At 44.1% G+C, this 24,708-nt stretch overlaps 1 protein-coding gene across 3 annotated transcripts in view; it reads left to right on the top strand.

The window, feature by feature from the left end:
- Nucleotides 1-24,708, top strand: part of LOC115121961 (sushi domain-containing protein 2-like) — an 84,462-nt gene that overhangs the window by 4,879 nt on the left and 54,875 nt on the right. For all 3 annotated transcript variants that reach the window (XM_065026825.1, XM_065026826.1, XM_029651110.2), the window contains exons 5-13: nt 886-1,087; nt 1,214-1,299; nt 1,498-1,766; nt 1,968-2,111; nt 5,376-5,534; nt 7,270-7,524; nt 10,521-10,679; nt 11,448-11,564; nt 12,181-12,357. In XM_065026825.1, the coding sequence (XP_064882897.1) occupies nt 886-1,087; nt 1,214-1,299; nt 1,498-1,766; nt 1,968-2,111; nt 5,376-5,534; nt 7,270-7,524; nt 10,521-10,679; nt 11,448-11,564; nt 12,181-12,357 (1,568 nt within the window). The remainder of the gene's footprint in view (nt 1-885; nt 1,088-1,213; nt 1,300-1,497; nt 1,767-1,967; nt 2,112-5,375; nt 5,535-7,269; nt 7,525-10,520; nt 10,680-11,447; nt 11,565-12,180; nt 12,358-24,708) is intronic.

The following is a 24,708-nucleotide window of genomic DNA, read 5'->3' as shown; positions in this document are numbered from 1 at the left end:
ATACTAACTATGCCTCTGAACCTGTCCAGATAGTGTACTATCCCTTTAAACATACTAACTATGCGTCTGAACCTGTCCAGATAGTGTACTATCCCTTTAAACATACTAACTATGCGTCTGAACCTGTCCAGATAGTGTACTATCCCTTTAAACATACTAACTATGCCTCTGAACCTGTCCAGATAGTGTACTATCCCTATAAACATACTAAACATCTGAACCTGTCCAGATAGTGTACTATCCCTATAAACATACTAACTATGCCTCTGAACCTGTCCAGATAGTGTACTATCCCTTTAAACATACTAACTATGCCTCTGAACCTGTCCAGATAGTGTACTATCCCTATAAACATACTAACTATGCCTCTGAACCTGTCCAGATAGTGTACTATCCCTTTAAACATACTAACTATGCCTCTGAACCTGTCCAGATAGTGTACTATCCCTTTAAACATACTAACTATGCCTCTGAACCTGTCTGTACTATCCCTTTAAACATACTAACTATGCCTCTGAACCTGTCCAGATAGTGTACTATCCCTTTAAACATACTAACTATGCCTCTGAACCTGTCTAGATAGTGTACTATCCCTATAAACATACTAACTATGCCTCTGAACCTGTCCAGATAGTGTACTATCCCTATAAACATACTAACTATGCCTCTGAACCTGTCCAGATAGTGTACTATCCCTATAAACATACTAACTATGCCTCTGAACCTGTCCAGAAACATCAGGGCTGTGTGGAGTGGGGCCCATGCCCTGGCCTGGTACCGTACTCAACCAGGGCCCAGACTTCAGAGTCCTCTCTCACTAACTATATACCTGGATTTGTGCATAGATATACCGTCCCTTTCTATAAACCCTGTAACTGTGTTCAGGAACGTCAGGGCTGTGTGGAGTGGGGCCCATGCCCTGGCCTGGCACCTGGAGGAGGCCTTTAGGCAGGACTCAGCAGCCTGGGCCCTGGACAGGTGCCTGGCCTGGGATGTCCTGGAGAAGAGTCTCCCTAACTTCCTGGAGGAGGTGGTGGACTGTCCCTGTACTCTGGCCCAGGCCCGTGCAGACACCGGCAGGTTCCATGTATGAATTCCTTGTTCTTTGAGGACCAATAACCCCTCAACCAAAGACCACATTCAGGCTAGATTTTAGAGGCTCTGGTACTGTATCCTTACAGCACTTTAAAAGTGAATGTCTCTGGTGTTTCAGACTGACTACGGCTGTGACATGGAGAAGGGGAGTGTATGTACCTACCACCCTGGTTCTGTGCACTGTGTCCGAGCCGTACAGGCAAGGTAGGCGACACGACCACCTCATCTCTTAAGTTTGGGAGAATTCAGAAGAAGTATTGATTTGACACCTACTGACATCAAGTTATATTTTGTTATAAAAAAAACATGTACAGGTCTTTCCTAAGTCAACAATTTGTATACCGAACAAACAGTAGAAAACACCAACTGTATCAATAACAGCCAATTTCTCCCATCCCCCAGCCCTGTGTACAGAGCAGGACAGCAGTGTTGCTATGACAGCACGGGGGCCCAGGTTCTGACAGGGGACTCGATTGGAGGCAGCACCCCAGATCGGGCCCACGACTGGGGCTCCCCTCCCTACAGAGACCCCCCTCGGATCCCCAGCCTTTCCCACTGGATGTACGACGTCCTGACATTCTACTACTGCTGTCTGTGGTCTGACCACTGCCAGGTGTACTTCACACACAGACCCTCCAGCGGCTGTAGACACTACACACCACCTACAGCTGGTGAGGAACTCATGGGTGTTTACAGTAGAATATAATGCTGTCTGGTTGTTACAGAACCATCTACTGTATACTGAGTACTCCCTAAGCGCCTCTTCTCTTGTTATGGTGTGTTGTCTCTTCAACATATACAAGTATTAATCTGCTATTTCTCCCTGTAATGATTATTCTCCTATTTTTTCCCCCTCTTTCTCCACCTCCTAGGTGCAGTCCTAGGGGACCCACATTTTCTAACGTTTGATGATGTAAGGTACACCTTCAATGGGAAAGGAGAGTACTACCTGGTTCTTTCGCCAGACAGAGGGCTCAGTGTTCAGGGCCGGACAGAGCAAGTGAAACTAGAGAACGGTGAGTTTGCTCTCCACTGGAAACGAGCCTGTCTGTTTGTAGTGTACTTCCTCTCTCTAGGCTGTCTCGCTAGCTCTCTTTCTCTCTAGGCTGTCTCGCTAGCTCTCTTTCTCTCTAGGCAATCTCTCTAGCTCTCTGTCTCTCTAGGCTGTCTCTCTAGCTCTCTTTCTCTCTAGGCTGTCTCGCTAGCTCTCTTTCTCTCTAGGCTGTCTCGCTAGCTCTCTTTCTCTCTAGGCTGTCTCTCTAGCTCTCTCTCTCTCTGTCTCTCTAGCTCTCTTTCTCTCTAGGCTGTCTCTCTAGCTCTCTTTCTCTCTCTCTATCTCTCTTTCTCTCTAGGCTGTCTCTCTAGCTCTCTCTCTCTCTCTCTCTAGCTCTCTCTCTCTAGGCTGTCTCTCTAGCTCTCTCTCTCTCTCTAGGCTGTCTCTCTAGCTCTCTCTCTCTAGGCTGTCTCTCTAGCTCTCTTTCTCTCTAGGCTGTCTCTCTAGCTCTCTTTCCCTCTAGGCTGTCTCTCTAGCTCTCTTTCTCTCTAGGCTGTGTCTCTAGCTCTCTCGCTCTCTCTAGCTCTCTGTCTCTTTCGGTCTCTCTAGCTCTCTGCCTCTACAGCTCTGTCTTTCAGTCTCTAACCCCTCTGTGTCTTCCGGTCTGTCTCTGCCTCTCTCTCTCTACCCCTCTGCCTCTACCCCTCTGCCTCTATGTCTCTGCCTCTCTCTCTCTACCCCTCTGCCTCTACCCCTCTCTCTCGCTGTCTCAGCCTCTGCCTCTCTGTCTCTGCCTCTCTCGCTGTCTCAGCCTCTGCCTCTCTGTCTCTGCCTCTCTCTCGCTGTCTCTGTCTCAACTTCTATTTGTTTGGCTGCTCAGGGATTCAGGTTTGTCTCGAAAGAGAAAAAATTCTGTAATAGTTAAGACGGTTTGATTGTATCAAATGAATACTTTTTAACTTCTTAACACATTTTATTGTCCCCTTTTGAGAACGCTTGATTGCTATTCTTCCCCAAGTTGCATCATCGCAACTCGGCTTCACACACACATGCACACACACACACACACACACACACACACACACACACGCGCACATGCACACTCTTTTACACAACAACAGAGCGAAGCGGTCTGGTCTTGAGATGTTATTTCCTCTAGTTTTCTCTTGTTCTCTCCCTGTCAATCTCTCCGGGTCAATCTGACTCTAGAACAGCTGTTATGAAGAGAACGCTGGTTAGGAGCTCCTCCGTGCCCATTACTGTCAATCTCTCCGGGGTCAATCTGACTCTAGAACAGCTGTTATGAAGAGAACGCTGGTTAGGAGCTCCTCCATGCCCATTACTGTCAATCTCTCCGGGTCAATCTGACTCTAGAACAGCTGTTATGAAGAGAACGCTGGTTAGGAGCTCCTCCGTGCCCATTACTGTCAATCTCTCCGGGGTCAATCTGACTCTAGAACAGCTGTTATGAAGAGAACGCTGGTTAGGAGCTCCTCCATGCCCATTACTGTCAATCTCTCCGGGGTCAATCTGACTCTAGAACAGCTGTTATGAAGAGAATGCTGGTTAGGAGCTCCTCCGTACCCATTACTTTAGGAAACCGGTCTGAAGCCAGATCAGTGGAGATGGCCAGATGTCAGCGGTAGGCCTCATACCGAAAACGATTGTGAGGCAATAAAAATATGTCAATGTCAGTTTATTTACCGGAGTGCTGCCGTTTCTGTTCTGTGGATTATATACGAGGATCCAGCGCCTGATGTAAGTTTCTATAAGTTGGAGTCGACCACCTTGTTTATCTTTTCAGATGTCAGTGGTGTTCAGCCAATACTAGAACGTCTGGACACGGGTTGATGTTGCTAAGAGCTTTCATTATATTATACACTGAATGTACACAACATTAAGAACAGCTTCCTATTATTGAGTTGCTCACCTTTTGCCCTCAGAGCCTAAAATTCGTCGGGTCATGGACTCTACAAGGTGTCGAAAGCGTTCCACAAAGATACTGGTCCATGTTGACTCCAGTGCTTCCTACAGTTGTATCAAGTTGGCTGGATGTCCTTTGGATGGTGGACCATTCTTCACACGGGAAACTGTTGAGCGTGAAAAACCCAGCAGTGTTGCAGTTCTTGACACACCTACTACCATACCCCGTTCAATCTTTTGTCTTGTCCATTCACCCTCTGAATGGCACACAGACACAATCCATGTCTCAGTTGTCTCAAGGCTTAAAAATCCTTTCTTTAACCCGTCTCCTCCCCTTCGTCTACACTGACTGAAGTGGATTTAACAAGTGACATCAATAAGAGATCATAGCTTTCCCCTGGATTCACCTGGACAGTCTATGTCAAGGAAAGAGCTTAATGTTTTGTCCCCTCAGTGTACACTTGAGGTTATGCTATGCGTATGAAATTGAATCCTCTACAGTAGCTTATGTTAAAGTGTGTCCACACTTTAGGCCTACAGTAAATTCAATGAAGCATTCAAACAAGTGTCAAGTTGTCACTGATACCTCAACCCAGGGCTATTCAACTAACTTCTTACTGGGCCAGACCTAAAAACATTTCCCACATAAGATTATTCTTCAGAAGAACTGTGTATATATATTCTATCTATCTATCTATCTATCGCAATGCTCACACACCAATTAAACACTTTTCCTAAAATTAAGTTGAAGTGCAACCAAAAATGATCTCCTCATTGAAAAGGCGCAACCCTCGCTCACCATTTTTGTATCTATTAAAAGCTTCTTTTAGGTAATTTGAAAATCATCTGAAAACTAAGCATCTCAGTAAATATGACCAAGATATGTCAAATCAGGTATTGCCAAATTCCAGTCAGTCATTAGGTGTGTTTGTTTGTTGTCGCGCTCCCTTCTAACGAGTCCTTGTGAGCATCAGAGAGGGAGATGGAAGGCAAGTAGCGGTTCCTGAGAGTCATAGCTTTCAGGAATGGGGTCATAATATTTTTTGTAGCAGTCAAACGCTACATAGGCACTAGAAACTACACAAAAAACTACACTATAGACAACCACCGTAGTTCTTGTCATTTTGGCACTGAACGTTGGATGTTGGATTTTGGCCTTGCTGATCTTCTATTAATGTTGAGAATTGATCAAAGGTCCAGTCTAAATTAATATACGGGCCGGATCTGGCCCATCGGCCGCCAGTTGAATAGCCCATCTTAGCCAATCATTTTTTTGAGAATCAGCTATTCATGCTAATCCCTTTTAGCTATCTTAACCTATATAGGTTTTACCTGAGAGGATGTTATTTGAATAATCCCTCAGGCACATTATCCAAGGCTACCAGGCTATCGGCGGTGGCTATGAGGGAGAGGAGCTCAGATGTCATAGAGGTGCGACAGGCAGAGCAGCAGAACCAGCTGGAGGTGTTGAGGAACCAGCAGGTCCTCTCCTTCACAGAGCAGTCATGGATGGACCTACATGGTAAGAGAGAATATCAGGCGTCAATATAATCTTGTTTGTGTGCCGTGCTTATATTCTTTAAGATATGAATTAAAGTGCATCTTTAATGCCTAGGATAGGATAAAGTAATCCTTCTCACCCCCCCCCTTTAAAAGACTTAGATGCACTATTGTAAAGTGGCTGTTCCACTGGATGTCATAAGGTGAAAGCACCAATTTGTAAGTCGCTCTGGATAAGAGCGTCTGCTAAATGACTTAAATGTAAAATGTAAATGTAATGCATCTCAACTAGTCTCGTGTTACTGACCAGTGGGTGCCAAGATTACATCTCAACTAGTCTCGTGTTACTGACCAGTGGGTGCCAAGATTACATCTCAACTAGTCTCGTGTTACTGACCAGTGGGTGCCAAGATTACATCTCAACTAGTCTCGTGTTACTGACCAGTGGGTGCCAAGATTACATCTCAACTAGTCTCGTGTTACTGACCAGTGGGTGCCAAGATTACATCTCAACTAGTCTCGTGTTACTGACCAGTGGGTGCTAAGATTACATCTCAACTAGTCTCGTGTTACTGACCAGTGGGTGCCAAGATTACATCTCAACTAGTCTCGTGTTACTGACCAGTGGGTGCCAAGATTACATCTCAACTAGTCTCGTGTTACTGACCAGTGGGTGCCAAGATTACATCTCAACTAGTCTCGTGTTACTGACCAGTGGGTGCCAAGATGACATCTCAACTAGTCTCGTGTTACTGACCAGTGGGTGCCAAGATGACATCTCAACTAGTCTCGTGTTACTGACCAGTGGGTGCCAAGATGACATCTCAACTAGTCTCGTGTTACTGACCAGTGGGTGCCAAGATGACATCTCAACTAGTCTCGTGTTACTGACCAGTGGGTGCCAAGATGACATCTCAACTAGTCTCGTGTTACTGACCAGTGGGTGCCAAGATTACATCTCAACTAGTCTCGTGTTACTGACCAGTGGGTGCCAAGATTACATCTCAACTAGTCTCGTGTTACTGACCAGTGGGTGCCAAGATTACATCTCAACTAGTCTCGTGTTACTGACCAGTGGGTGCCAAGATGACATCTCAACTAGTCTCGTGTTACTGACCAGTGGGTGCCAAGATGACATCTCAACTAGTCTCGTGTTACTGACCAGTGGGTGCCAAGATTGCATCTCAACTAGTCTCGTGTTACTGACCAGTGGGTGCCAAGATTACATCTCAACTAGTCTCGTGTTACTGACCAGTGGGTGCCAAGATTACATCTCAACTAGTCTCGTGTTACTGACCAGTGGGTGCCAAGATTACATCTCAACTAGTCTCAACTAGTCTCGTGTTACTGACCAGTGGGTGCCAAGATTACATCTCAACTAGTCTCAACTAGTCTCGTGTTACTGACCAGTGGGTGCCAAGATTACATCTCAACTAGTCTCAACTAGTCTCGTGTTACTGACCAGTGGGTGCCAAGATTACATCTCAACTAGTCTCGTGTTACTGACCAGTGGGTGCCAAGATTACATCTCAACTAGTCTCAACTAGTCTCGTGTTACTGACCAGTGGGTGCCAAGATTACATACCAACAAAAAGATATCAAGTTCATTTGGAAACAAATCTTTACTTGAGGGATGAGGACATAGCCTAAAACCTCTACACAAATCTCCCACATTGAGTGACGTTATGTGCATGTATCTCAAGTTAGGATTCAGCCTCTCCTTCTGAAGATGCTTTCTGCATTTCTCCTCCCTCCAGGTGTGTTCCTGTACTCCCCAACACCCCAGAACGTGACCGTCATGTTCTCCTCTGGCGTGGGGATGGAGGTACGGGGGCGAGAGGGGGGTGCCATGGCCCTCACCGTGCTGCTCCCCCCAGACTACACCAACCTCACCCAGGGCCTGCTAGGACAGATGAACTCTGACCCCTTAGATGACCTCCTGACCAGCCTGGGAGATGTCGTCTCCCCTGACAACACCAGTCCTGAGGAAATCTTCACCTTCGGAGCTAGCTGTGAGTGCCTGGGCCTCTGTCTTCATTGATACATAAAGTGCATCTTAGGATCCCAAAATGTTGATACATTTTGTTGAGTGATTATCTGAAATGTTGGTTATTTTTTAAATAAGTAAAACCGACGTCGGTTCAATTATTTAAATTCTATTTAATTCATTTTTTTTTCGGTGATCTCAATGCACTGTTTCCAGACATAAACTGGATCAAGCACCAACTGTGCAAAGTAGTAGGGAGTTGTAGTTTCGAATAGGCCAATATTTGATATAGCTTAGTGCAGAAAATGAGGTAAATAACTACAATGACCACCGGCAGACACAGAGTAGAGAAGAGACAGAAGACACGCGATCGAGAGATACCTCACGAAGCAACTGCTTTCTGCATCTACATGAAAATACATTATCTATGTGATTGATAGTTGGTATTCAGCAATCATAAAAGTATGCCTTATTTACTGTGAAGAACTACTAAAGTAGTGATTTTGGCAGGCAGCAGAGATGATTACTTTAAATTAAATAATATTCATCAAATAACAAAAACTTAATATAGACAACAACTGAAATATTTTATTAAAATAATGTGAATAAATGAAAGTTAATAAGTGATAAGCAGTAATGGGTTAACACTACATTCATGGGACTTTTGTTAATTGTTTTGTGTGTTACAGCATTCAGCCCAAGTAATGCATTTAAAATGTTCAAAAATCAAATCAAATCAAAAAAAGGATGATTTTTTTCATAATCGAACCGAAACCGAACCGACCTCAAAAAGCACTAATCGCTCAGCACTATAAAAGTTATTTTGGATCCTTGTGCTTCTCAATAATCGAAGGCTCCTTGCTTCCTCCTTCATTGGACAGGTGACATGAAGGTAACATGTAAATTCACTGAAAAACAGGCGCTACATCTGAAAAAAAAACAAATAAACAATGTTCTTTCTGTCTGTCTTCACCTTCGGAGCTGAGCTGTGACACCAGGGGCTGAGGGGCTAGATGTACTAAACAGATTTACAAATGTTAACCACACCGACAACAACAAAAACAAACTATGAAACATATGCAGTGTTAGGAGAAGGAATATAACACGTTTTATCTTTGTGTTTGTGTGTTTCATACGTACCATACTGAGAAGAAAAAAATGCTGCCTTTTGGTACATCTGGAATTGTAAACCACAATTCCTTAATTTGACCTTTATTTGACCTTTCACTCTCTTTGCCTGAGATATTCCCAAGGAAGAGAAGAGTGTGTGTACTGTGCACTCACCCCTCCCTCCCTAACTCCCTCAACCTAGCCAGCCAACCACCTGTTTAGAGTTAAAAGGGCGTCCAAAGGGTTTTAATAGATGACAGATGTGAGTCCCAAGTGGCACCCTATTCCCTATATAGTGCACTCCTTACAGGGTTATTGGTAAAAGTAGTGCACTATGTAGGGAATAGCGTGCCGACGAGAGAGAGAGAGAGAGAGAGAGAGATTTCCTCCCCTCTCTCAGCTGCTCAGATGCACTTCTCTTGTTTCAGAGTTCCTGATAACAGTGAGCCATCTGTGTTCTAATGATATATAATATAATATAGTATCACTGTGCGTCTTTGGCCTTTTTAGATGCCGTTTTATTAGAAAAGTTTATGATCTTGCTGCCCACCGGAGGATCTGTCTTTGTTTTCATCTGTTTATTTCCTGTGTTCCAGGTGGACAACATCCACTTGTTGTCACTTAAATCTTGCTGGATTGATGGCTTTCATTTTACTCCTGCGATAGTGGTGCGTGAGTCAGCTGTTAGTTCACCCACCTGCAACTGCTTATAACCCATCCGCAACTGCCTGCCAATGTATGTGATGAAGTGAAAATCTGAGGCCCGCAACCGACCCAAACCGCTAATATATAAAATGCGCTGTGGGCTACAGTCATTTTTTATTTATTGACTTATTTATTTACATATGTTTCTGCTTATAATTTGCAACATTTTGGAAATTTGTTTGTCTACTTATAATTAGACGCATGTAGCTTCTCTTCTGTCATTATACTATATATTATGTTGCCCTAGAAGACTAAATAAACTCTTGCTCACCAGAATAGTAACATGCATCGTTATAATGAGTGTTTCAATCTAGTTCGCATCGGTCAAGTTTTCTCTGTCTGCTTATTAGGTAGCGCAAAGACGTTTAGGGACCGGGGAGAAAATGCAATAAAACAAAATGCTATTTTCTTTGTTTACAAATTCTGTGCTTAATTTCCAATCAGATCAGTTTAACCGGTTGTAAGGAAATATAAACCTAGAAAAACAACCCAACATGATTCTGATAATATTTCAGTTAGTTAAACAATGGTAGTTCCATCAACGTACTGTAGTTTACTATGTTAGTGAATGAATGAGAGTACGTGACCCTGTGTACTATGTTGTTCAAAACAAACTCCTCTGTAGTTTACTATGTTAGTGAATGAATGAGAGTACGTGACCCTGTGTACTATGTTGTTCAAAACAAACTCCTCTGTAGTTTACTATGTTAGTGAATGAATGAGAGTACGTGACCCTGTGTACTATGTTGTTCAAAACAAACTCCTCTGTAGTTGTAACCAAGTAAACACGAGGTGAATTTCCAAACTGGCCCACATACTGTATCATCATGGCCACCTAATCGTCTTCCAATTGGCTCATTCATTTCTTCTTCTCTCCCCTGTAACTATCCCCCCCAGGTCGTTGCTGTTAATGTGTTCTTAATCACGTAACCTGGTAAAATAAATGTTCTGGGCCTGTATTCACAAAGAGTCTTAGAGTAGGAATCCTCATCTAGGATCAGTTTGGCCTTTTAGATCATAATGAATTAGATTACATGGACAGGAGGGACCTGATCCAAGATCAGAACTCCTACAATGAGACACTTGATAAAAATGGGCCCCCGTCCCTCTTGTCTTAATCAGTATAACCGTCAAGTCAAAACTGATCCTGTATCAGCACTCTTTGTGAATATGGGCACAAGTGATGTTGTGTTGTCTTCTCCACAGGGAAAACCTCCAACCAGACATCTCTGTTCACGTACGACAGTAAGTACCTGTTGGACACGTACTACCACGTGAAACACGACCCAGCCTTCGTCCCGGCCTTCTCTGTGTCCGAAGACCCAGCTGACCCTCTGGTGGGGGACATGCTGAAGATGTGTTTCGGTGAGGGGGCTCTCTATTTCTCTAAATATATAATTTTAGGAGTGTTTTATGTATTTTAATGATATAGGACCGTGAAGAGGAGACTTTAACGGTAGGAAAAAATGGGTTGGATTCAAACCCATACCGACTCTGCACTCCCACGGAAAACAGGTGCTATCTAGAACCTAAAAGGGTTCTTCGGCTGTCCCCATAGGAGAACCCTTTGAAGAACCCTATTGGGTTCCATGTAAAAACCTTTCCACAGAGAGTTGTTATTTAAAACATTTTTTACCCATTTTTCTCCTCAATTTCGTGGTATCTAATTGGTATTTCCAGTCTTGTCTCGCCATTGCAACTCCCATAAGGACTTGGGAGAGGCGAAGGTGGAGGGCCGTGCGTCCTCCGAAACACGGCCCAGCCAAGCCGCGCTGCTTCTTGACACAATGCCCGCTTAACCCGGAAGCCAGCCGCCACCAATGTGTCGGAGGAAAACACCGTACACCTGGTGACCTGTTCAGCGTGCATTACGCCCGGCCCGCCACAGGAGTCACCAGGTGACGGGGTCCCCGGTACTGACTGTTGGACCACACAGTCCACGGGAGCTCTTTCTTTAAAATATATCATACAGGCCTGATGTCTTTATGAAGTACTACTGCTGCCCCAAGTCCTATATGTTGACATTCGGGTTGTTACCATACTTTTTATGATATGACATTTAACAACAGTCAAATGTACGATAACATTTAATTAAATGCAATTGTCACATTTTTAACACAATCTTTTATATAGGTGATGGGGCCCAGTTCTGCAAGTACGACACCCTGAGCACCCGTAGTCTGGCTGTGGGTAACGCCACACTCCTGTCCTTCAGAAGTCACCAGACACTCATGCAGGACCTGGAGTCTGGTATGTATACAGGAGTCACCTCTCTGTCATTGACAGGAGTTGTGAAATGGACGTTTATGGAGTTAGTCTACTCATTAACTCCAAGACCTTAGACGACAGTGAGGTGAACACAACCTTTTATGTTCTTAGTATTCAACAAGTAGGTTAACAATTATGTGTAAGCAGAACTTTACTGTATATATGTGTTGACTAATGCAAGTTACAACACGGTTTTGCCAAAGCAAAGTGCTGAGTAAGTTCCAGTAGCTTCTCAAGATGTTTAGAGTGTTGCCACAGTCCTGTACTTCACCACAGTGGATAGTTATAGGTTCTGTGTAATGACTTTGTACATAGGCTTTATATTCCAGATCAGTGTTTCCCGAGTTGTGGCCTTGAGTTGTCAACTAATCATCAAGCCGTTGACAAGTTGAATCAGGTGTTTTTGTCCCAGGTCACAACAGAAATATATTCTGTTGGGGGTACGGGAGGATCGGAGCTGGGAAACACTGTTGAAGAAAATGATCCCGTATATATTAAGAAGCTGTTTTGAGTGGTTTGACATATAGAGATGATTGATTTATCAACGTAATCAATAGTAATCAATAATATTAGTAGATAACAACCTTATATTCCTTAGTGGTGTCCTGTGGGTGGCTGGCCTCTCCAAGGTACGGTGAGAAGATAGGTACACGCTACCTAGAGGGTTCGACAGTGAACTTCACCTGTAACAGTGGCTCCGTTCTGTATGGATCACCAGAACGCACCTGTCTACCCAGCGGAGAGTGGACTGGAGAGGACGTCTCCTGTATCTCTGGTAGGTCCCTATAGTCCCTATAGTCCAGTAGATACATGTTTGAAAATGTTTCGTTTTCATTTAGAAGCATGAACATTGGCACACTTCTAATATGTGGTACTGGTAGGTCTATAGTCATAGGTTATATCACTGTGGTCATGCTAGACAGCAGGATGGAAGTCCAACTCTTTCTAACCACACACATGTTCGAACTACCAAGCCTAACCTTTAACCTTTAACTGTCACCCATCTGCCAGGGACTAAATGTGCCCTGCGGCCAGCCTAAAGAAGGGCAACATGACCTTTAACCTACCTCTCAATGGGCTATCTTAGTTGTCTGGCCTAACTTGGTTTTGTGCGATGATTGTCCTCAAATGAGAAACAGAGCAACTTTGAAAATCCCATTTAGCGTGACTCATTAGAAGCAGAGATTCCAGCAACTGTGGTTTGTGCTCTGAGCTAGTTGCCCAGACATACCAACAAAACATATATTAGTCCATTAGAGATGAAGCACTAAAGGCTTTGGCTTGGCCTCTCTCCCCTCTTCCCCCTCTCTCTCCCCCTCTTCCCCCTCTCTCTCCCCCTCTCCCCCACCCACCCTCTCTCTCTCTCCCCCTCTCCCCCACCCCCTCTCTCTCTCTCTCTCTCCCCCACCCCCTCTCCCCCACCCTCTCTCTCTCTCCCCTCTCCCCCACCCTCTCTCTCTCTCTCCCCCTCTCCCCCACCCCTCTCTCTCTCTCTCTCCCCTCTCTCCCCCACCTCCTCTCTCTCTCCTCTCCCCCTCTCCCTCTCTCTCCCCCCTCCCCCACCCTCTCTCTCTCTCCCCCTCTCCCCCCCCCCCTCTCTCTCTCTCTCTCTCCCCTCTCCCCCCCCCTCTCCCCCCCCTCTCTCTCTCTCTCTCCCCTCTCCCCACCCTCTCTCTCTCTCTCTCCCCCTCTCACCCACCCTCTCTCTCTCTCTCCCCCTCTCCCCCACCCTCTCTCTCTCTCTCTCTCTCTCCCCCTCTCCCCCACCCTCTCTCTCTCTCTCTCCCCTCTTCCCCACCCTCCTCTCTCTCCCCCTCTCTCTCTCTCTCTCCCTCTTCCCCCCCCCCTCTCTCTCTCTCCCCCCCTCTCTCTCCCCTCTTCCCCCTCTCTCTGTCTGTTTGTGATTGGGAACCACCTGTGTTTCCAGAATGCCTTGTTGCAGCCAGTAACAGAAAGCGAGCCTTGTTGCAGCCAGTAACAGAAAGCTTGGCTGAGAGCAGTTCCACTGACGTTTTCGTTGTAGTGCTCTATCATTGCCTGCAGATGGCAGTGTTTTCCTGGAGAAACCCTAGTCCCTGTCTGGTGGAGAAGCAAGTTGTCCACTTGTCTCAGTCTCACCCCCTGAAGGCTACAACAGCCTAGTCCCTCCATCTGCTCCATTCTCAGTCTTCTCACATCCTCTTTTCATTAGTCCGCTAACAGAGACTTCCTTCTGATAACCATCTGATCATGCTGGATGTTGACGGATTTCATATCAGATCTGGACGAGGAAACACACACATTGACTCCCTGACTGGGTCACAGCTGGATAGATATTAGATCTGGATGAGGAAACACACATATTGACTCCCTGACTGGGTCACAGCTGGATAAAATAGAAACCAACCTGACTTCACCCCCTTCCTTGTTCATGTGGCTGTAGTGTGTGTGTCTGAAATGGCACCCTATTCCCTATGTAGTGCACTACTTTGGCTCTGCGCATCACAGCTGGATAGAATAGAAGGAACATAACCTGACGTCACCTCCTCCCCCAGTCAATGTATTTCTATTAGTCTTACGATGACATTTCTGGGTATTATATTATTACAGACGTGCTACAACAACAGGTGTATGGTATCTTGTTGTCATCCTCTGGTGAAGTATACAGTAACAGCATACGTCGGTTATGTTTTTACTAGGGCCAGTAGTTTTTCCTGGGGCCTTGAGTTATTCCTGGTCGGGCCACGTAGTCAGGGGAAGAACTCCAGGCCTTAGTTAGTGCATAACCAAAAAGTCAAGACAAACTTCGCTGGGATCTAGCAGTACACAAGAAATGGGAGAGAACTCTTGGTAATAAGTCATTAGTCTTATCATTAGTACTTGACACTGAAACACACTGCTTCCCAATACACTGCCTGGTGGTGAGAGAGGGGACATTATAATATGAACACAGTGTTTCAGGGCCTGGTTCCCAATACACTGCCTGGTGGTGAGAGAGGGGACATTATAATATGAACACAGTGTTTCAGGGCCTGGTTCCCAATACACTGCCTGGTGGTGAGAGAGGGGACATTATAATATGAACACAGTGTTTGAGTGGTTTGTCAAAGAATGCATTTCCCACAAGGCTGTCGAAGTATACAGATGTCCAAACACCTGCATTCTTTCTTTCTTTCTTTCTTTCTTTCTTTCTTTCTTTCTTTCTTTCTTTCTTTCTTTCTTTCTTTCTTTCTTTCTTTCTTTCTTTCTTTCTTTCTTTCTTTCTTTCTTTCTTTCATAAAGTAATAACAGAAGAGAAGCAGGTCGGGTTGAGGGGCTCAGACCTTCACTATCACATATAGTCGGTGGTTTCTGATGGGTTATAAGCAATTGTGTGCGGGTGAACAAACAGCATCACTAACACACACACACTCCAAACAACCTACTGAAATGTGTGCTACCCCACTTATTTAGGGAATAGGGTGCCATTTAGGACACAAACCAGTTACTTATGTCCCATCCTGTAGGACTCCTATCCATGTCCCATAAACACTCATCTCTGTTAACCCAGAGGAAAATCTCATGTCATTTGGTCAGCTGTGTGATTAACGTCTGGGTTCATACGTGTTAGACATTGAGAGTTCCGGCAAAAGCAAAGTCTCCGCCCTCACAAAACGAAACTCTCAGCACTCAAAGCACTCGTGTTGAAGCAGTTTAAACACCGCCTTTCCCCAATCCTGATACGTCCAAATAACCAATGACTAAAACCCACAAAACCGGAACTAATGCTGCTCGGATCTCACTCCTCCCATTCAGTCCTGGCAGATTCTCTCAGTCAACACACAGCATCTGCCCATGGGGAGCTGACATAAACACTAAACAGTGACAGTAGAGACAGGAAATGCTTTGTCTGTGTTGTCCTCACCCTGTGTGAGTCACTACGGCAGTTGTAGAGTAGCATAAACATCCAGAGTAGTTGGCTGTAGTTAAAGGGCAGGGTGATACAGGAGAACAGAGGTCTCCACATCCAGAGTAGTTAGCTGTAGTTAAAGGGCAGGGTGATACAGGAGAACAGAGGTCTCCACATCCAGAGTAGTTAGCTGTAGTTAAAGGGCAGGGTGATACAGGAGAACAGAGGTCTCCACATCCAGAGTAGTTAGCTGTAGTTAAAGGGCAGGGTGATACAGGAGAACAGAGGTCTCCACATCCAGAGTAGTTAGCTGTAGTTAAAGGGCAGGGTGGTACAGGAGAACAGAGGTCTCCACATCCAGAGTAGTTAGCTGTAGTTAAAGGGCAGGGTGGTACAGGAGAACAGAGGTCTCCACATCCAGAGTAGTTAGCTGTAGTTAAAGGGCAGGGTGATACAGGAGAACAGAGGTCTCCACATCCAGAGTAGTTAGCTGTAGTTAAAGGGCAGGGTGATACAGGAGAACAGAGGTCTCCACATCCAGAGGAGTTAGCCTTGTGGGAAATTCACTGTTGTTTACGACACGTGACAATAAAAATGTGATTTGATGTGACAGGAGAGGTGACACACAGTTCTCTCTGTCAAAGGAGATCAACATTTGTTGTCACCAGAACTGGAGCTCTGCCAGTCCCTAATTATAATTTATTGGCTTCCATTGACGATGTACCACGTCATGTACACATACTGTATGAGCAGATCAGTGGAGGCTGGTGGGAGGCGCTATAGGAGGACGGGCTCATTGTAATGGTTGAGATGGAATAAATTAACAGAGTCAAAAGTCTGGTTTCCATGTGTTTGATGTGTTCGATACCATTCCATTGAATCTATTCCAGCCATTACAATGAGCCCGTCCTCCTACAGCTCTTCCCACCAGCCTCCACTGGAGCAGATACTATTTAAAATCTTTCATATATATATATATATATATATATATACGGCCTCCCAAGTGGTGCGGCGTCACTACAGCCTGGGGTTCGATCCCAGGCTCTGTCACAACCGGCCGTGACTGGGAGTACCATAGGGGGGCTCACAATTGGTCCAGCATCGTCCGGGTTAAGGGAAGGTTTGGCCAGGGGGGCTTTACTTGGCTCATTGCGCTGTAGCGACTCCTTGTGGCGGGCCGGGCGCCTACAGGCTGACTCAGTCATCAGTTGGTGCAGCTAGCTTCCGGGTGAAGAGAGCGAGTGTTAAGAAGAGCAGCTAGGCACGTCATGTTTCAGGGGACTCATGACTCGACGTTGGCTTCTCCCGAGCCCGTTTGGGTGTTGCAGCGATGAGACAAGATCGTAGTCATGAAAACGGGGAAAAAATGTATTAAAAAAAATATATATATATATTTAATTTACTTTGAGCGCTAGATGGGTGGGGGTTTGCCGTTTTGGGAATTCAATAAGTTTCGTACCGCCAGACAAACTCAATAAACCACAGATAAAGTATTTGATTGATTGGAAATAGTATTTGAACCTGGTTCCGTGTATGATAAATTACCTTTATCAGGGATAAATGACCTTTATCAGTGGTAATTTATTCTGCTAATCCATTTTAATATTCTTCGGCGTGGGAGATGAGTCACGCAGTGGAAGGGTGAGAGAGAAAGTCCCTAACTTCAAAAAGGACTCGGGAGAAAGAATCATCAAGTTGTAGAATTGGGCTAGGTCAAGTCACGCTCAGAGGAGGAGCGGAGGAGATGATTAAAGTCGAAATGACAGCAGCAGAGGACAGATGAAAAGAGAGAGAGAGAAAGGTAGAGATGCTGACTGAAAAAGGCAGAGGAAATAAAACAATGAAAAAGTCTTGCTCTGTTTATTTCCATATGGCAACAAGGCATAGTGCAGAAATTGCGAGAGACTGGCGGCAGGTATCTTCGTGGTTAAGAGCGCTGGGCCAGTAAATGAAAGGTTGCTGGTTCGAATCCCGAGCCGACTAGGTGAAAAATCTGTCTGTGCCCTTGAGCAAGGCACCTTGACCCTAATTGCTCCTGTAAATCGCTCTGGATAAGAACGTCTGCTAAATAACTCAAATGGCAATGTAGACAAAGGGAGAGAAAGAGAGTGTGTGTCGGAATTGAAGAAGCAGGTTGTATAGAGAGGAGGAACTTGAAATGCCATCACAGTGCAAGACATTTAAAACTGTCATGTCCCTCTGCACCACTGTCTCTGTAAGGGAACCTTCCTGAATAAACAAGGTCCCTGTCTGGGACCTCAGAGTAAACAATCTATTGTGATTAAAGAGGCTCTCTATCTTCACTTCTTCTCTTTTTATTTTTTCATATTCTTTCTCATCTGCATCTCTCTCTCTCTCGGTCACAAAGACCTGGGGGAGGGAGCTTGTGTTTTGGATCCGAGCAGAGCTGAGAAACACAGACACACCATTTCCATATTACAGGGGAGGTATTATTTATACTTGTTCATATTTATTTCCAGTATTTCTCCTCAGATTTTGACAGTCAAGTCCTCCTCTGAAATGTAAAGTGCTCTGAACTTCTAATAAACCCACGATGGAGGATTCTGGTGAACTGCCATCGCTACAGAAAGTAACTCATATTTAGATATGCACTTTAGAAATAAGCACAATTTATTTCATACAGTGCATTCAGAATGTATTCAGACCCCTTCTCTTTTTCCACATTTTTTTACAGCCTTATTCTAAAATGTATTAAATAATTTTTTCCCCCTCATCCATCTACACACAATATCCAATAATGACAAAGTGAAAACAGGTTTTTAAATGTTTGTATTTAATGTATTAAAACTGAAATGAGCTCAGGTGCATCCTGTTTCCATGGATCATCCTTGAGATGTTTCTACAACTTGATTAGGAGTCCACCTGTGGTAAATTCAGTTGATTGGACATGATTTGGAAAGCCACACATCTGTCTATATAAGGTCCCACAGTTGACAGTGCATGTCAGAGCAAAAACCAAGCCATGAGGTTGAAGGAATTGTCCATAGAGCTCTGAGACAGGATTGTGTCGAGGCACAGATCTGGGGAAGGGTATCAAAACATTTCTGCAGCGTTGAAGGTCCCCAACAAAACAGTGGCCTCCATCATTCTTAAATGGAAGAAGTTTGGAACTGGCCGCCCTGCCAAACTAAGAAATCGCGGGAGAAGGGCCTTGGTCAGGGAGGTGACCAAGAACCCGATGGTCACTGACAGTGCTCTAGAGTTCCTTTGTGGAGATGGGAGAACCTTCCAGAAGGACAACCATCTCTGTAGCACTCCATCAATCAGGCCTCTATGGAAGAGGGGCCAGACGGAAGCCACTCCTCAGTAAAAGGCACATGACCGACCGCTTGAAGTTTGCCAAAAGGCACCTAAAGACTCTCGGACCATGAGAAACAAGATTCTCTGCCCTGATGACACCAAGATGGAACTCTTTCACCTGAATGCCAAGCGTCACGTCTGGAGGAAACCTGGCACCATCCCTACGGTGAAGCATGGTGGTGGCTGCATCATGCAGTATGAAACAGTGACTACTTGGTGTGCTTGTGATAGTGTGTAAACAACACATTCTGCATACATATTTATCATCCTCGACACGCAACCTCTGTTTATCATCCTCGACACGCAACCTCTGTTTATCATCCTCGACACGCAACCTCTGTTTATCATCCTCGACACGCAACCTCTGTTTATCATCCTCGACACGTAACCTCTGTTTATCATCCTCGACACCTAACCTCTGTTTATCATCCTCGACACGTAACCTCTGTTTATCATCCTCGACACGTAACCTCTGTTTATCATCCTCGACACGCAACCTCTGTTTATCATCCTCGACACGTAACCTCTGTTTATCATCCTCGACACGTAACCTCTGTTTATCATCCTCGACACGTACAGTGGGGCAAAAAAGTATTTAGTCAGCCACCAATTGTGCAAGTTCTCCCACTTAAAAAGATGAGACACTTCAACTATGACAGACAAAATGAGAGAGAAAAAATCCAGAAAATCACATTGTAGGATTTTTAATGAATTTATTTGCAAATTATGATGGAAAATAAGTATTTGGTCACCTACAAACAAGCAAGATTTCTGGCTCTCACAGACCTGTAACGTCTTCTTTAAGAGGCTCCTCTGTCCTCCACTCGTTACTTGTATTAATGGCACCTGTTTGAACTTGTTATCAGTATAAAAGACACCTGTCCACAACCTCAAACAGTCACACTCCAAACTCCTCTATGGCCAAGACCAAAGAGCTGTCAAAGGACACCAGAAACAAAATTGTAGACCTGCACCAGGCTGGGAAGACTGAATCTGCACCCTTTTGTGACTAGGGGGCAGTATTTTCATTTTTGGAAAAATAACGTGCCCGTAGTAAACGGGATATTTTGTCAGGACAAGATGCTAGAATATGCATATAATTGACAGCTTAGGATAGAAAACACACTAAAATTTCCAAAACTGTAAAAATATTGTCTGTGAGTATAACAGAACTGATGTTGCAGGCGAAAGCCTGAGAAAAATCCAATCCGTAAGTGCCTCATGTTTTGAAAGCGCTGCATTCCAATGCGTCCCTATTGAGCAGTGAATGGGCTATCAACCAGATTACCAGATTTTTCTCCGTATTCCCCAAGGTGTCTACAGCATTGTGACGTAGTTTTACGCATTTATGTTGAAGAATACCCGTAAGCGGCTACATTGCGCAACTGGTCACCTCATGGCTCCCAGAGTGACTCTCGTGTAAAATACAGAGGTAGCCATTATTCCAATCGGTCCTACTGAAAAACCAATTGTCCCGGTGGATATATTATCGAATAGATATTTGAAAAACACCTTGAGGATTGATTATAAACAACGTTTGCTTCTGTCGATATTATGGAGCTAATTTGGAATATTTTTGGGCGTTTTCGTGACTGCAATTTCCGGGCGATTTCTCAGCCAAACGTGAAGAACAAACGGAGCTATTTCGCCTACAAAAATAATATTTTGGGAAAAAAGGAACATTGGCTATCTAACTGGGAGTCTCGTGAGTGAAAACATCCGAAGGTCATCAAAGGTAAACGATTTAATTTGATTGCTTTTCTGATTTCCGTGACCAAGTTACCTGCTGCTAGCTGGACAAAATGCTATGCTAGGCTATCGATAAACTTACACAAATGCTTGTCTAGCTTTGGCTGTAAAGCATATTTTGAAAATCTGGGATGACAGGGTGATTAACAAAAGGCTAAGCTGTGTCTCAATATATTTCACTTGTGATTTTCATGAATAGGAATATTTTCTAGGAATATTTATGTACTTTACGTTATGCTAATTAGTGTCAGTCGATGATTACGCTCCCTCATGCGGGATGAGGAGTCGCTAGAGGTGCAGCTTGGTTTGAAGAAATCAACTGATAATCTCCATCGATCTGGGGCTCCACGCAAGATCTCACCCCGTGGGGTCAAAATGATCACAAAAACGATGAGCAAAAATCCCAGAACCACACCTAGTGAATGACCTGCAGAGAGCTGGGACCAAAGTAACAAAGCCTACCATCAGTAACACACTACGCCGCCAGGGACTCAAATCCTGCAGTGCCAGACGTGTCCCCCTGCAAAATATTACTTTTTGGTAAAAAAACTCAACTCGTCGTGTTTGGAGGACAAAGAATGCTGAGTTGCATGCAAAGAACACCATACCTACTGTGAAGCATGGGGGTGGAAACATCATTCTTTGGGGCTGTTTTTCTGCAAAGGGACCAGGACGACTGATCCGTGTAAAGGAAAGAATGAATGGGGCCATGTATCGTGAGATTGAGTGAAAACCTCCTTCCATCAGCAAGGGCATTGAAGATGAAACGTGGCTGGGTCTTTCAGCATGACAATGATCCCAAACACACCGCCCGGGCAACGAAGGAGTGGCTTCGTAAGAAGCATTTCAAGGTCCTGGAGTGGCCTAACCAGTCTCCAGATCTCAACCCCATAGAAAATCTTTGGAGGGAGTTAAAAGTCTGTGTCGCCCAGCAACAGCCCCAAAACATCACTGCTCTAGAGGAGATCTGCATGGAGGACTGGGCCAAAATACCAGCAACAGTGTGTGAAAACCTTGTGAAGACTTACAGAAAACGTTTGACCTCTGTCATTGCCAACAAAGGGTATATAACAAAGTATTGAGATAACAAAAGTTTATTGACCAAATACTTATTTTCCACCATAATTTGCAAATAAATTCATAAAAAATCCTACAATGTGATTTTTCTGGATTTTTTTTGTCTGTCATAGTTGAAGTGTACCTCTAATGAAAATTACAGGCCTCTCTCATCTGTTTAAGTGGGAGAACTTGCACAATTGGTGGCTGACTAAATACTTTTTTGCCCCACTGTAACCTCTGTTTATCATCCTTGACACGTAACCTCCGATCATTGTCAGACTATGAATGAGTTTTCATAAGTTTAGCCTTGTTTCTCAATACAGACCCTCGTGACATCACAGCCCTGCACAGTACAGTGGGCTGTGGGACAGTCTCCCCACTCTCTCCCTCCATCCATCTTTTTGGACAGACTCCAGTCCGGATGAGTAGGTAGTGGACTGGAGATCTGATACAGCAGGATGAACTGGGATGGCATCTGCAGACATGTAAAAACCCAGCCATAGGTGATGTGTCCATCAGGAAGATGAGTGAAAGATAGAATCACAGTGCTCCTTATCTCCTTGGGGGGAAGGGAGAAGAGAAGACATGTGGAGAAGGAGAGAGTGTCCTACGAAGGTTGGAGGAAGGGTGGAGAATGGAGGGAGAGAATGTGTGGGTGGGACAGTGGTGATATTATTTTATATTTTTTTATTTAACCTTTATTTAACTAGGCAAGTCAGTTAAGAACAAATTCTTATTTACAATGACGGCCTACACCGGCCAAACCCAGACGACGCTGGGCCAATTGTGCGCCACCCTATGAGACTCCCAATCACGACCGGTTGTGATACAGCCTGGATTTGAACCAGGGTGTCTGTAGTGACACCTCTAGCACAGAGATGCAGCGCCTCAGACTGCTGCGCCACTCGGGAGGCCCAGTGGTAAAGTGAGAGTGATAGAGGTACTGCAGCATCCTAAAGAGACACCTTCTCTCACCTCCATGTGATGGTGTTTTCCTTTCTACTTATTGACACAAACTGTGTGGGGAAACGGAGCGTGAAGAGAGACGCTGCACACTTGAAGGTTACTCTCCTTGACTTTAAAGCAGAGTAATGGAAAAATAGAATGGCTGTGGATACGTCCCAAATGGCACCCTATTTCTTGTTTAGTGCACTACTTTTAAGGAGGGGTCAATAGGGCTCTGGTCAAAAGTAGTGCACTATATAGGGAATAGGGTGCCATTTTGGTGTGTGCCCAGATTGTCTGTGACAAGGTTCTTTTGATCTCTGTGCCACTGATTCAGTTGACTGTAATGTTATGTGGGTTTAACTCAGAGCCTCTCAGGCTTTCACCGTTATCAGCCTGTACTGGCCTTCTAAGAGCCCTCATACAGACTAGCTAGTTGTAAACAACGGCTTAATGGCACTCTCACGTTCTGTGTGTTTTGACTGTCCTGTACACCAAACACACGCATATGTTTGAAAGACCGCAAGTTAGAGAAAGTGTAAAGTACAATTGAAAAAGTGATCAAATAGAGGATGGGTGATATGATATCTACTGGAGGATGGGTGATATGATATCTACTAGAGGATGGGTGATATGATATATAATAGAGGATGGGTGATATGATATCTAATGGAGGATGGGTGATATGATATCTACTGGAGGATGGGTGATATGATATCTACTGGAGGATGGGTGATATGATATCTAATAGAGGATGGGTGATATGATATCTAATAGAGGATGGGTGATATGATATCTAATAGAGGATGGGTGATATGATATCTAATAGAGGATGGGTGATATGATATCTAATAGAGAATGGGTGATATGATATATATTAGAGGATGGGTGATATGATATCTACTAGAGGATGGGTGATATGTTATCTACTAGAGGATGGGTGATATGATATCTACTAGAGGATGGGTGATATGATATTGACTAGAGGATGGGTGATATGATATCTACTAGAGGATGGGTGATAGGATATCTAAAAGAGGATGGGTGATAGGATATCTAAAAGAGGATGGGTGATATGATATCTAATAGAGGATGGGTGATATGATATCTAATAGAGAATGGGTGATATGATATCTAATAGAGGATGGGTGATATGATATCTAATAGAGAATGGGTGATATGATATCTATTAGAGGATGGGTGATATGATATCTATTAGAGGATGGGTGATATGATATCTAATGGAGGATGGGTGATATTATATCTACTAGAGGATGGGTGATATGATATCTAATAGAGGATGGGTGATATGATATCTACTGGAGGATGGGTGATATGATATCTACTAGAGGATGGGTGATATGATAAATAATAGAGGATGGGTGATATGATATCTAATGGAGGATGGGTGATATGATATCTACTGGAGGATGGGTGATATGATATCTACTGGAGGATGGGTGATATGATATCTAATAGAGGATGGGTGATATGATATCTAATAGAGGATGGGTGATATGATATCTAATAGAGGATGGGTGATATGATATCTAATAGAGAATGGGTGATATTATATATATTAGAGGATGGGTGATATGATATCTACTAGAGGATGGGTGATATGTTATCTACTAGAGGATGGGTGATATGATATCTACTAGAGGATGGGTGATATGATATTGACTAGAGGATGGGTGATATGATATTGACTAGAGGATGGGTGACAGGATATCTAAAAGAGGATGGGTGATATATCTAATAGAGGATGGGTGATATGATATCTAATAGAGAATGGGTGATATGATATCTATTAGAGGATGGGTGATATGATATCTAATGGAGGATGGGTGATATTATATCTACTAGAGGATGGGTGATATGATATCTAATGGAGGATGGGTGATATGATATCTAATGGAGGATGGGTGATATGATATCTACTGGAGGATGGGTGATATGATATCTAATAGAGGATGGGTGATATGATATCTACTGGAGGATGGGTGATATGATATCTACTGGAGGATGGGTGATATGATATCTAATAGAGGATGGGTGATATATCTAATAGAGAATGGGTGATATGATATATATTAGAGGATGGGTGATATGATATCTACTAGAGGATGGGTGATATGTTATCTACTAGAGCATGGGTGATATGATATCTACTAGAGGATGGGT

Source organism: Oncorhynchus nerka, linkage group LG13, assembly GCF_034236695.1.
Source record: "Oncorhynchus nerka isolate Pitt River linkage group LG13, Oner_Uvic_2.0, whole genome shotgun sequence".
In the NCBI taxonomy this organism is placed as follows: Eukaryota; Metazoa; Chordata; class Actinopteri; order Salmoniformes; family Salmonidae; genus Oncorhynchus; species Oncorhynchus nerka.
The sequence above is the reverse complement of the archived record's forward strand: the minus strand, read 5'-3'. Positions and strand labels throughout refer to the sequence as shown.